Source organism: Crocodylus siamensis, chromosome 8 (assembly GCF_052110815.1).
Source record: "Crocodylus siamensis isolate JL-2025a chromosome 8, ASM5211081v1, whole genome shotgun sequence".
NCBI lineage: Eukaryota > Metazoa > Chordata > Crocodylia > Crocodylidae > Crocodylus > Crocodylus siamensis.
In genome coordinates, this window is record NC_143402.1 from 75042873 (window position 1) to 75057439 (window position 14567).

General features: G+C 41.4%; 1 protein-coding gene across 8 annotated transcripts in view; it reads left to right on the forward strand.

The window, feature by feature from the left end:
• CEP112 (centrosomal protein 112) overlaps nt 1-14567 on the forward strand; it is a 279030-nt gene that overhangs the window by 214151 nt on the left and 50312 nt on the right. For 7 of the 8 annotated variants that reach the window (XM_090059025.1, XM_090059029.1, XM_090059030.1 and 4 more), the window contains 2 exons: nt 482-544; nt 3602-3751. The exons of the other annotated variant lie outside the window; for it this stretch is intronic. In XM_090059025.1, the coding sequence (XP_089915151.1) occupies nt 482-544; nt 3602-3751 (213 nt within the window). The remainder of the gene's footprint in view (nt 1-481; nt 545-3601; nt 3752-14567) is intronic. 8 annotated transcript variants of the gene reach the window in all.

A 14567-nucleotide genomic window follows, 5' to 3' on the forward strand; every position in this document is an offset into this window, starting at 1 on the left:
AGAAAGCAGGAATGTAAGATTTGATAAAAGGAGATCGCAGACATCAGCTGGCGCATGAAATCACATAGTCTATGTCACGTTGTACCCTCGCGGCCCCTGCTAGAACTTGTGGCTTTTTTCTTCCCTCTTTTCCTCTCACAGAGATGAAGTCATCCTGATAAACTTCTCCCTCTCAATCCCCACCCTGCTCACCCCACTCCCTTTTTTAATCCACAGAGGCCTTTATGTTTTTCTAATAATTGGCAGCAGAGGTACAATTTTTCCCCTCTTTTAAGTGATGAATAGTTGGCCCTAGATCAAAGACAAGCCCTTGTGGTTTTCTGGCTGCCACAAAAGGGCGTTGGAATTGGCACGTATCCCAGCTGCTTACTGATAGGCATGTAGATGAGGTGCCAAGCATAAGGGTCAGTGGCAAAGTGTCTGTACATGTTCTTCATCTGAGCTAATCTGGTTTCCTTGTGTGTCTGTGTGTGCGTTTCAGGCCAACAGCAGGTTGAAGCAGATTGAAAAGGAATACAATCAAAAGTTGGCCAAATCTTCGCAGGTAGGCAACGTGAAAACAACCATCTCACATTAATACCTTATTTTTTTAAAACAAGATTAAAAAACCTTGTTAATCTATGTTACTGTTGTCTTAAATTTTGATTTTCTTATGTCCAAAGAAACTCCCAGCATTTCCTCCAGCCAATTCGGATTTGCTTTTCTCAACTGTTATTGCTTACAAGAATGTCAGAAAACTAAACTGGTTAGCATGCCTTTCTTCGAGATCACTGTTTTTTAGCTGCGAGGAGCCTGGTCTTGCAAGGATCTCAGAACAGTCGACTCCTACGGTGGTCATTGGGACTTGAAGCAGAATTGACGCTCCCTGCAGGCCTTGCCTGCACATATTTTGTAAGATCTTCAGCAGTCCCTCAGCTGCATTTGAGATGACAGAGTGGTGTTTGCCCACATGGCTGGTGACAGGCGGCACGTCCAGACTGTCCTGTTTTCATGTTTACCATGTGTATGGCCTTAACTCATCCATCGTGTTCACTGAATGCTGGCACAGCTCAAAAAAGCATTCTCCAAGACTTTTACATTTCACCAGTGACAAAACTGGGTTGTTTTTTTTAACTCCGCAGGCTTTTCTTACTGGCATAACATAGTTTTCTAATCACTTTTGAAAATGGGAGCATATTCAGTTTACCTTTATATTGAAAGTAGGTAAAATAAGGTGTCAGTTTGGAGTGACTCGTCACAACTGCTTTTAAATTTTGATTGGCAAATGGTATTGAAACGTAGACGACGCTAAAGTGTGTAGATAAATCAAAAAGTTAGTTTTTCAGGGTGTAAAAGGAGCCTCACTGCTTTTCGTGGAGGTGTCATTCTTGATGCCTCCATGAAGCAAGAGCCTCGTGACCACAGTAGAAGCATTAAAAGGATGGATTTTCAGCAGTGGTTGTAATAATCCAACATTCCCTTCATATTGACAGATATCAAGAATGTTTCCCAAGGCCTCATAATTGGTAGGTACAATCCAGTCATGTACCTATATGAAATTACAGATTGGCTGTTTTATAAACACACTTAAATTATAGTATCAAGAGTCTACATCTCAGCCTTCAGAAGTGGCCTTTGTTTCACCTGCTAAGTGGAACTTCCCTAGAACCGTGGATTCAGCTACTTCAGTGGGGTTTCACGGGCTCTCGAGACCGCTACCTAATTATTCTAAGATAATTTATTTGTTTTGGCTTTTTTTGATAAATTTGAAAATTTGATAAAGTATTTATCAAAAAAATCCATGAATATGTTTTTACATGACGGCTATTATGTCTGAGTAAATCAAACACATTTTTAAAATAGACTTAAATGCATATTTTGTTCTGCATGTAGTTGCATGAAAGTGTAATGACTCTCTGAAATGTCAAATTGAAATACTTCCTTCCGAGCATTTTTGTAAAACCTTTTGTATTTTTTGTGCCACCATGAGGAGAAATAACCTCAGAAAACTGATATGATCCCAAAAGCTTCCTGAATGCGTACAGGGACATTCAGGCTTTGAGTTTGTAATTCCACTTGCCCCTAATGCTGTAATACCAGTTATTGTCACTGGTGTTACCGTAACACCTGGGGGCCCTAGTTATGGTCCAGGACTCTTCTGTGCTCAGTGTAAAAAAAAAAAGATGATCCCTCCCTAGTGGTCTGAGACCGATTTCTAAGGTGTGGTTTGTAAATCAGGGAGGGCAAAAAGTTACAACCATACCTTGTATGCCATAGTTATTTGACAAAATGCATACAGTAAAAATGGAGGGTTTTTTTGCCTAATTCTGAATTTCTTTACTTTTGTGGGTTTAAACCAGACCCTTAATACTATTTGAACATGGCTTTTTGTAGCTTAACATTAGTAATAGGTCAATTGTGACTTTTATGTGGTTGTGTTGCTGACAACATCAGCCTAATCTTACTCTCCGTGGCCTCTTGGAACAGTCACTTTTAACACCCACACAAAGAAGATATTCCAAGAAATTCTCTCTGAAGTTTATGCAAAATAAACAATTAGATTTTTTTCCCCCGAGAATGACTGCTCAGAGCAGTTCCTCATCTGTCAACTTGTGTTAAAATTCTCTTAATACATTTTTAAACTTCTTTGCTATCCCAACTTTTTAACCAGTAACTTCTGATAGAAGAAATGTGTTTATAATTCTTACCCTACCGTTGAAGCCAGCTAATTATTATAGTTACCTTAAAATGTGGAACAAAAAATTCGGGAGATGTGGAATATTGCAGCATTACCTGAGTAAAGTAGTGTGATTTACACTGTTTTGGTATTCAGGGTATAAAGTGTATTTAAAATGTGGGTTCAGCATTTGCGAATATTTGAAACCGCAGATGCTGAACCTTTGCATAGCGAGGGTTTCCGGTATAGTTTAACATGTTTTCTGTGGTGCTAAAAAGGATCAAATGGGTAGTCAAAGTGAGACGTGTAAACAGTTCAGTAGAACGGCATGATGCTCTGTCCTTTAGGGCACGATCCACTGTCCTTTAACGTCAAGAGCCATTGAATCAGGTCCCAAGTTTGTTGTCAAACAGACTCTGTCGCCTTCAACAACACAGAAATGCAGAGTCGAGTCTCGTATTTCAGTTAAGCATGTGAAGTACAATGGTTTCTTATCTGTAGTATCATGCTAAGTTGTATCTTTCTAATAACAAAGAGCTGTTGGTATGTTCATTGCAGTGTTTTTTTGTCTGAAGCTCTGAAGCATCACTAACTCTCAATAAGCGTGCAGATTTGCAATAGCTATTTCAGTGAAGTGGAAAACTGGAAACATCTTATATTTTTGAGATCACAGATGTGCTTTGTTCTGATGAGTTAATATTGTGGAATGTTATAGTGGAAAACTCTTCCCAATAGTTTGTTTTCAGCAGTTTCATGCCATTCAGAGTTTTATTATATTCTTTTTCTGCGTGTGGAATTTCTTGCTTGCTAGTGTGTAATATGTTAATTTAAAATACTTAATTTGTACAGTGGAGCTTGCCAACTCTGTTCTTGTGTCAAGCCTAAATACATGCAAAATACATGCCTCTGACTGAAGAAAGTTTTAGCGTGCTGTTTTCTTTTTAGATCATAGCTGAACTTAAGACAACCATTTCCTCTCTGACAGAGGAGAACAGCCGGCAGCAGGTTGCTTCAGAAAGGCGGCACCAAGATGCTGTACAAAAGTTTGAAGATGAGAAGCAGCAGCTGATTAGAGATAATGACAGAGCAATCAAGGTAATCTGGGGATTTCAGTCACCGGTGCTACTACCTGTTTTAGTGCAATTAAATGTTCTGAAATCATTGCAGTGGGCAGGTATCATTCTTGTTCATACAGCACACAGTCATCCCACTCGCTGGACGTTGACTTTGATGTATCCAGTGACTCAGTCTGGCTTTCCTCTAGCAGATCATATGCCTGCATGAAAAGTAACATTTTGGCAAGTCTAATCTGTTCATATGAAGTAATATTTGAAACTGCCCTGTTCTTTTTCTTGGAGACCTACTTTGAAATATTCTCATAGAAACTCAGATTGTTTTAGTCTTATTTTTCTGGTTGTATTTATAAATATGGGACCAGACCCACAAGTGCTTTAAGTTAGCAGAGCTCCAAGACTTCTGTGGGTCTGGATTAGTTTGTGCCTATCTAGAATCATATTTGTGCATGTATTTAAAGAGAGTGGTATTTCCTTGCTGTCATCCTCTCATCTCTTCTGTGTCTACCTGTTCATTATACCCTTTTACAGAACTCTAATCATTAGAGGTAGCTTTAGCTCAAGAAACCCAAAACTGAGCAAAATTAAATCGTGTGCGTTCCTGCTAAAGGCAGGAGTATCCATGACTAAAGCATTGCAGGGATGGAGATTCAACAACATCTCCAACCTAAATTTCTTCTGCTGCAGCTTGAAGCCATGGCTTTTACTCCTGTTCCCTACTGCCACAGAGGAAAGCCCACCTCCATCCTTGCTGTAATTGCCCTTCAGGTATTTGAAGACTATTATTAAATCCACCCTCAGTCTTCTCTTATTGAAAACTAAATGACTTCCATTTTTTTCGGCCTTTCCTCATACGTCTTGCTTCCAAGGCCCCTAATAACTTTTGTCTGAATTCTTTCTAATCTGCCCATATCCTTCCTGTAGTGTGTTGGGCCGGTACAGGACACTGTAGGTGAGGCCTCACCCCTGCTGACTCGAGCAGGAGAACTATGTCTCTTAATTTACAAGTGACGTTCCTGTTAATACAACCTGGGGTGCTGTTGGCTTTTTTATACTTGTACCCAAACATTATCATGCATTTGAAGCCCTAGACTGGCACACTTTGTTAAAACTATTCCAAAATGTTTTTCACCTTGCTTCTGCTACTTTTCAAGAAAAAACAGTGCCATTTGTCACCGGTCAACCAGGAAACAAAGGGCTGGAAATAGTTCAGTGACTATTGATACCGAATACTAATCAGGGAATAATTGTATAAAATTCTTCTCAGGATGAAGCTTTTTCCTGTGTGTGAAGTTGTCATGAATTTTGCTTTTTGCCATCATTAGGGAAATATACAATGAAAAGAGTACTTAATAATGGAATTACACACAGGGGAAGGGGAGTTTTATACCTTGCTGTAGAACTGTGTCCTGCAGAAGTGTTGGGAGCAGCCTGTTCCCCAGAGCCTGTTGTTTGCTGAGAAAAGTTTCCAAACATCGTGCCCAGAGGTCTGAAGCTTTGTTTTAGCATCACTAGGACCACGCTGAAAATAAGCCCTTCCTCTAAACCAGTGGAGGCCAACCTTTTTGGCAGGTTGGCCACCCCTGCTCTAAACCATTTGTACTGAAGGATCCTCCCTATGAGATCAGGTGTGAAAATAGTGAACTTGTATCAGGGAGAACTTCTGTAAAACATGCACTTAAAGCAACTGAACGTATAAGGAGTTAAGGGTGTGCTTAAGTGCTTTGTTTAGAAAAAATAAGTTAGTCATTGGGGAAAATAGGATGCCTATGATATTGTCCATATTGCTTCACCTCCATTATGAGAAAGAGGGGAGGTAAAAAGGCTTGGGAGAGAAATAAACATTCCATAGGTGAGGCAATTCCTAATGTGAAATAGGCTCTGCAGAAGTTTTTGTCAAAAAGCCGAGTATTTGTTAGTGGTTACTTAGTTGATTTAAACCAGCATTAAGAACAGGTTGCATTTTCCTTCATCTGGTATCAAGCGACTTCTTCTGAGACCTTCCAATTATTAATTCATTTTTAAAGGAAGAAGAACATCCTGCAGAGAGGTGAGTGGTTCTCAGAGAAGTTTCATAAGTGGTCACTAGCGTGATTTCCAAATGGGGAATGCCACAGTACAACTTTGATGATAATTCAACCTTCGGTCAGAGACCAAAAAAAAAAAAGAAAAAGAAATTACGTGAAATTGACACTGAAATAAAAAAGGTGGCTCTCCACTCAAAGCATCTACATCGACCTTTCCTGCTCCAAAGGACAGAAGGGTCTCTCTCAGCAGTCTGCATTCCTCTCTAAGTACTAGGTTGCCTGTTGGCCTGGCAGCTTTCTACCTGGAATCCTCATTTTACAAATGGGCCCAGCTAATCAACCTTATTTTTCCTGTAGTACCAATATAGTATATTAAATGCTAAGGAAAGGCATAAACAAAGCCTATGAGAACTTTTTTGCTGACGGGTATTGCCCCAAGTCTGACGAACTCTTTGTACTTTGATGTCAGTCACCACATTGGGTCAGTGTGAGAGATATTCTCAAGTGTACACTCTTCCACGTTTCTTAACGCATCCAGATTAACAGCGTCAACATTCACCTTCAGGTCAAGTTCAGGTTTTGTGATTTGTAGGGGAATCAGTTCAAGTTCTTTGAGGTCAACATTTTCAGATTATGCTACCAAACATTTGAAACCTGCATAAAAGTGGTCTGATAAGGAGTTGAACAGCAGTGGGTCACTTATATATCTTTTGGGGGCTGGACCTGATGATCTTATGAGGTCCCTTCAGCCCTAATGTCTATGTAGTGTCTATGAAATGTATAGGCATCTAAGTATGGACGTTGGCTTCAACGTTGGGGTAAATGTGCTTATCAAACATTAATCAGTGGATACTTTATTATATAGAGAAACTGCACATAAATGGTTTACTGTCTTTAATTATTTGTATTCTTATATTTGTTTTTTTTATAGTTTACCTCAGCAAAAAGTATGTGTACACGCACATGTGTTTGTTCGTGTGCATATAGACATACAGATTTTGTACACACACATGCCCCAATTTATACAATCCTCCTGTCCTGTTATTTCTGTGTGCTTGTGTCAAAATCCTGTAAAAGCACACAAACTAGGGGAGGTGTCACCCTGTACACGAGACTTGCCGCCTTAACTCATCTGTTAATACCAGTTTAAGCTTGTGAATGGTCTTCTGATGCAGTTCCTTGTAGATCACACTGAGCGAGCATAGTCTCAGCCTGCGGAAGGCATGGACCAGGGGTCGGCAACATTTTTGACTGGAGTGCCAAAAACTCCCCAACTTCAACACATCTTGACTCGGCATGCTAGGGCCAGACGGGGGAGGGGAAGGGGAGCTGTGAGGGGTTGGATGCTTGTTCCTGGCAGCGGGTGCGTGGACACCTCTAGGCAGATGGCGGGGTAGGGACTGGAGTTGTGCTGCCCCGGTCCTTTCCCTGCCACGTGCCCTGAGGTGCCTGGCCATGGAGCAGGCAGCGGGCAGGCTGCAAACAGCTGCACCAGGGTCCGGAGCCCCAGCCACGTTTTGTGGCTGGTGGCAGCGCCACACATGCCTGGGTATGCACAGTGGGAAAGGGGCTGGGGCAGCACAACCCTGGCTCCTTCCGTGCCAGCAATGAGCCGGGCAAGGGCACTGCAGACCTCAGTGCAGCAGCTTGCAGCCTCCCAGCTGTCTGCCACAGCCGGCCTGGGATGTGGACAGGCCCCTGCCACCCTCCACAGAACCTGACAGCTTGCAGCAGGTGGCAGGAAGGCTGCAAATAGCTGCGCCAAGGTCCGACGAGCCCCAGCCCAACTCGTTGGCGGCAGCTGCATTTGCGTCTCCGGGTGGCCAGCAGGGGAGAGGCCAGGGTTGCACTGCCCCTGCTTCTTCCCTGCCATGCACCCTTAGGCATGTGTGCAGCTGGTGCCAGGGCTCCAGAGCCCAGTGCAGCTGATTGCAACCTCTGGGCTGCCTACCACATCTGGCCAGAGCTCTGAGCAGTTGCTGTCTGCCGGAGCCCAGGCTGCTTGCAGCAGGACATGCAGCCTCCTGGCTGCTTCCTGTGAGCAGCCTAGGCTCTGTGGCCATCCAGGCAAAATGGCTTTGTATGTCATACTCTGGCATGTGTGCCAGGGGTTGCCAATCCCTGACACAGACTGTTTGACCTCTGTTGGTAAAAAGAAATGATTGCACAAGTGTTGCACCAAAATTATCTATGTCCAAACTGAACTAGCACTTCAGTCAGTTATCTTCCTTCTAGGCCCCAAAATTCACCCTCACACTGTTGAATTACTCAGCTGAATCAGCCAAAATAGAAATATGGAGTTGGGTGTCTTTTTTTGTGCTGTTTCATTAAAGTAAAGCATCTAATCAAGCATGGAGAGAAAGCGTGGGTGCTCAACTATGTTCAAAAGATTAGAAAATAGGAATAAATTTCTCTAAATTGCCTAGGTGACTTAGAGCATCCATCACTTTTGAAAATGGGACTCAGACACTGGCAACTTTAGTAGTAGTGTGCGTTAGTAGTAGTTACCCTAGGTGTGTTCTAGCCTGCTGCTGTTAGCGTATTTAATTTGTACCTTTGCACCCTGCCAAAGGAAAACTCAGAAACTGCTTTCTAGTGTGAAGTTATATGCATCTGCCAACCCCTCTTTCCTTAAGGCCTTGACAGTTTTTTGCATTTATTGTTTAACTTTATTTTTAAAATCTAAACTATGTCTATTCCATATTGTGTATAATGTTAATATAGAACTCTTGCTTAATATATGGGAACTATTCCCTTGTGCTCTGATCATACAAAAGTTTTGAACCAAGGCCAAGTGAGGCCATTTGAAATGGTCAGTGGCTGTTGTCTGGACTGCCAAGCACTCTCTCAGTGATAATGGGAAAACTTTTCTCTACTGTTCTGGCAGGGACACAACAGCAACATAAGAATGCTTAAATAGTTTTTAGTATGGGATCATGAATAGGTCTAAATCATAGCAGACCTCGGGAAAGGTACTCAGTCTTTCTCTTTGTAAAATAAAAAAAATATCAGTGTTGCTAACTTTTTTTTATGAGAGTGCAAATTGGAATTACATATGGTGCCTAATTAAGCACCTAGCTGCCATTGAATTTCAGTGGATTCGAGTGCCCAAGTCTCTTATGGGATGTCTGCTTTACTGTCATTGTTTTGACTGCAGCATAATATAGATATACCCAAGCTAGCTTTAAATTCTGAAATTCCTGCTGCTCTAGCTAGACTACTACCAGTATTCAGGCTAGCTGGTTTAAAGCTAGCTCAGTGTTGTGTCCACTCACTGTACTACAGACATACTCATAAGTTACTTCTGAAATCCCAGTTGAACTATTTATGAAATGCTTGGGGAATCTCGGGGTTGAAAGTGCTGCTGAGCTGCAGCATGTCTTCAGAGACCCGGGTATGACTCTACCTCAGAAAGCCTGTGTTAACAGTAGAAAGCCCACAGTGGCAAAAGTAGAAGTACAGAAGAGAAAGTATTTTCCTCTGAGCAGGAGCCTTCCCTTTCACGTCGGGGCCTATCGCTGAGTGGAGGATTCTGCCAAGAGCCCTATAGTCACATAAATTATTATTCACACAGTTGGGCAAAATCTCATTAGCAAGTCGTGATCTGGTGGCAACGTATTTCAGGGCAGGATACAATTTTCATTTAACACCAAATTGCAACCTGTTAGAAAAACTCATGAGTCCCCTTTATTAAGTGCGAATGTCTTGTGGCATTGTTTTTAGTGTAAAGAATTATGAAAAGGCTGTTTTTCTTCAATGCCTTTTAAGTATTGTAAGGAAAAATGCCGAAGTGTATTTCAGATATTTTCGTGTCAAAGCGTAGAGGGTTATACTTGGAACAACGCTTTTCAGAAGTGGTCTAGACTTCTCCGCATGTTGAAGTCAGAGTGCCACCACTGTGCATCTCCTGGAGGTTGCCATATCTGGGAGCAAGAAGTTGTTTTTTCCTGATGCAAATACCAGTGTGAGAGAGCTTGTCAGCACAGGAAACTCTCCTGGCGTAATTGCATTCTCTGTATTTATACCAGCGTAAACCTCCGTGTGGGCATTCTTTTCATTTTTACTCAAGAATATAGTATCCATGCAGGGACTTACAGTGATAGACTTATACCTGAATAATTACTCCAGTCTAGTTAGGTCTGCACGTTTCCCCATGTAGACAAGATCTTTGTCGATAGAGCTTAGAGCGTGAAATCCCAGTCTGCCTCAAAGGTCTTGCTGCACAGATTATTGCCTTCTGTGACCATGGTTTGTGTGTGGCTGTGGCAGCTTTCATTTTTCATTTGTGTCATTGCTCCTCTCTTGCCCTTTCATTTGGGTTTCTCTTAGAAGTAAAAGTATATATATTTAAAACTAGCATATTAAAAGCTTCTGTAGTGTTTAGAAAGCTTCTAAACACATGGGTGGGCAGGGAGCGGATTCAGGCGGATTCGGACAGGTTGGAAAAGTGGGCAGAACAGAACAGGATGCAGTTTAACAAAGATAAGTGCGAAGTGCTGCGCCTAGAGAGAGAGAATCACCAACACGTACAGGCTGGCAGATGACCCTCTAAGTAGCATTGCGGCAGAAAGGGATCTCGGAGTCCTAGTAGACTTCAAGATGAACGTGAGCCGTCAATGTGACAAAGCGATGAGCAAAGCCAACCGCACTCTATCATGCATTAGCAGGTGCATCACAAGCAGGTCTAAGGAGGTGAAACTTCCCTTCTATGTGGCATTGGTAAGACCGCAGCTGGAGTAGAGTATTGGTCCAACTCTGGGCGCCGCACTTCAAGAGGGATGTGGATAACCTGGAAAGAGTTCAGAGGAGGGCTACACGTATGGGCCTGCCGGCAAGGCCCTACAAGGAGAGGTTGAGGAACCTGGATCTGTTCAGCCTCCGCAAGAGATGGCTGAGAGGGGATCTTGTGGCCATCTACAAATTCATCGGGGCAGGGGTGCAGCAAGGAATAGGAGATGCTCTGTTTACCAGGGTGCCCCTTGGGCTAACTAGAAACAATGGCCACAAACTGACAGAGAGCAGATTTAGGTTGGACATTAGGAAAAACTTCATCATGGTAATGGTTTCCAGAATCTGGACTGGGCTTCCAAGGGAGGTGGTGCTCTCCCCCTACCTTGAGGGTCTTTAAGAAGAGACTGGGCAAGTACCTGTCTGGGGTCGTCTGACCCCAGTGCTCTTTCCTGCCCAGGGCAGGGGGTCAGACTAAGTGATCTACTGGGGTCCCTCCAACCCTAAAAACTATGAAATCTATGAAACATTTCTGTTAGGAAGCCTAACATATTTATTTCCAGAAGATAGTTGTAAAAAATGCACCCGTGCCATTTACACTCTTCTTATAGATGCTAAGCAGCTAGAAAGCCATACTTTTCAAAACCTCATGACTATGCTGATTTTTACCTTTACTTTTGTTTTCTTATCAGTTCAGTTTATTAGAAAATACTGCTTGCAATTGTAAATAATGTTCTGCTTCTAAAAAGTGTCCAAACGTGTCAGTAAGCTATAGAAAACACTTCTCAGAGTCCTTTAAAGCCACTCACTTTTTACATTTGTCCTCCCCATACCTTTTAGATAACACTGCAGAACTATGTATTGGCCGAAAGTTAAGGAAATTCCGTCCCTGCTGTATTACACTGAGTGTACTCTAATAAGTACTTCTGTTACAGGCTTAGTAACGCTGCCCACAAATGGCTCACTTGTGCTAGCTAATGTTCGGATACACGGTAAGAGAACGTATTTGTCTCAAAGAGCTTCTAATCTCGATTAACATGACAAAAGATGGGAGAAAGGAGGTATTCTTCCTGTTTCCTCCTGACAGGAGACTGAGTTGCAGAGTGATCAAATGGCTTGCCTGAGGTTAAGCAGTGAGTCTGTAGCAGAGCCAGGAATGAACCAGATTCTCATGACTTTCAGTTTAGTTTCACAATCACACCAGCTACCTTCCCCTCTGAGGCCCATTTCAGGATCTGAGTAGGATCCAAAAATCTGTATGTGCTGCCTTATGGTTGTAGTGAGTTTGTAGACAGCCATTATGCTTTAGATGGAAAAAAACCAACCATGTGAAATCTAGAGAACATGTATTCAGAAACCCTGTTAGATCTAGTAAACCTTATGGGAGAATTATGAAAATTGTACTGTGCTTGAAAATGAAAATCAAATCACAATCGAAATTTTGGATCAAGGTTTTAAACAGAAATGATGCTACTGAATTAGATCGTTGTACATTTTGAGAACAATGTTATGGAAGCTGCAGTCTTTTCTGCTCTTTTTTTTAACAATGTAAAATGCTTTGTTAAGTATTGGCCAAGTTTGCCACTAGCGGGCTTTGGTTGTATTCTGCCATTAGAAACTTTCTCCAAAAATAGAAATTTGAAGCAGAATCACAAGAAATTTTCAAAGTATTTTGCTTAGTTTACTGAAAATGCCCAGGGAATATTGATCTACCGCTCCACGTAAATGCTGAAGTGAAGCAGAGGCATTTATCAAAAGGAAACTCTGAGGGCAAGATGGGGTGAGCTGTTTGTTTTCAAGCTGAAAGTTATCCTGTGGCTTTGTTCTGTTTCACTTCTTTTCGTTTCAGAATCGTGAATGGTCAATCATAAGAAGGACAAACAAATCAACCCGGGGTGGTTTTGGAAAGATATTAGTAGAGCAGATTTACAGCTGAGCAACACACCACTTTTGAAAGGCTTATTTAGTGGAGCTGTTTTCATGCTTCATGCTCAAATTACTCATAAACCAACCTTTAAAAAATGTTGACTGTTTTTATTCTTAAAATTGCTGATGATTATCTGAGAATTTTATTTTTTTAAAGCACATTTTTACAGGGGCAGTGCTTAGTAAGATGTCTTTTTTCCATGCCAAGAGAATATAGACACCCATGAAAGGTGCTCAAGTAATAACTTAAGAAACTGCTCCAGCGTAGTCGTTGACAGTACCAGAGTGATATAGCAAACCTGTAATGTGGCCAAACCCTGTTTTTCTGAGTCTGTCCACTGGAAATCAAGAAGGTGGTACAGACCTTTTCTTTCTAGGACTGCCCACAAGTATTCCAGCTGTGGCAAAGAAACGTTTAGTCCAGAACACTGGAATGTTTTGCATGTTCTCCACTTTCCTTCATGCTTTATGCATGCACGGTAACGAGAATATAATAGTCTGTTTTGTCAAGTGCCATGACTTGATGTTGTGACTGAGAAGCTGGTGAGGGCAGCATTTGAAAAGGTCAGAAGTCAGGCAGAAGGCAGGGTGGATTTGTCTGCATCAGAGGTGTATAGCATAAGCTTTTGTGAGTCCAAGCTCTGTTCATCAGATGCTGTGAGCAGAAAACCATCAAATGAAGCAACTGTTAGTGTAAAAGTGAAGGCATTTTGTAACTTGGTGATTTTGCTTCCTTTCTGTCAAATGAAGATTGAGTTTATCTTGGTAAATATACATTGATGCGGCAGGGGTTGATTAACACACAGTTGCATTTCACTGACATGAATAATGAGCTTGTTCTGTTCTTTAGCCAGTAAGAAAACACTCTAACTTAACAAGCATTTGTCTTTGTAAAGTTTACTGTAATTTTATTTTAAGTTGGCCATCTTTATTTCAGGTAATGCTGCAGTCTGTAAGAAGGCATTGACATTTCATCATTACACTTGATAGTGACTTCTTTTCTGCAAGCCATCTGGTTAGGACCTGTTTTATTGCTTTTAATAGTTCTGCATCCACAAACATGCCAACTTGTGATGGTTGTTAGAGGGATCTTTCTGAAAATCCTATGCAATAGGATTGCAGATCCATTCACTTACTCTGGTAGCAAAAAAACTGTTCCTTGTTTTGAAGCTCTCGTTTTCCAGTTACAGGATATCTAACACCAGGCAGGAATCTGAGCGTTTGTACGCACTGGCTGAGCATCTGTAAGCACTTTATAATATCTTTGACATGCTTTTTGAGACAAAGAACTGAGTCATCTTTTTTTCCTGCAGCAAGCTTTGCACTCTGGCATTTCTCTTGACTTTTCATGTCTCAACACATTGAAGAACTTGCTATGGCCAACAGCAAAATCATACTTACAGGCTTTAGAAAAGACTAGAACTGGTACCTAGTTAGTGTCTGCACTGCAGTCCAGTTTTATCTGGCAACTCTGAAAGTTGTATTTTTCCTTCTCTGGCATTATTATTGCTTCTTTCAATGTTTAGCTTTCAAGGCTGAAGTCGTGTCTTTGCATGATGTGGAGTCCTCTTCATTATCAATACTGGTACAGTATATCTATCAATGCAAAAATTATGGAAGAGAAACACCCATAGGTACAAAGCAATATATAAAAACGTGAATAGTTTATGTTGCAGTTTCTGCCGTATTGCATATTGGAAACATGGAAAAAGGCATTTTAAAACCCAAAATTGCTCATAAAAACTTGTTTTAATCATGAAACCTATACAAAAATTATTTTTAATATAATCAATAGAGTGAATTTGGCCCTAAACTATTAGCAAGTGTAAATAAAAAGTCATAACATAAACTGAAATAAAACAAATAAAACAAGCTTGAAATAAAGGTATTGCCTTTTAAACAAAGCAGCGAAGGGGAATAGGAAACTACTTTTAAAAACTGTGAAAATGGAAATTTTCATAAAGGCTGCCATAATAAAGAAAATCATGGAGTGGTTCACTGTGCTTTTCCTGCATTTCAGAGTGGCTCTGCTGTCCTGCAAAGCTGGGGAATGTGTATGTAGGGAGAAAGCTGGGTCTGGAAGGAAAGAATTGGGGGAAAGCCTGGAAGGCATGCAGCAGACAGCCTTTGTATTAGGACCAGGTTCTGGGGGAGAGC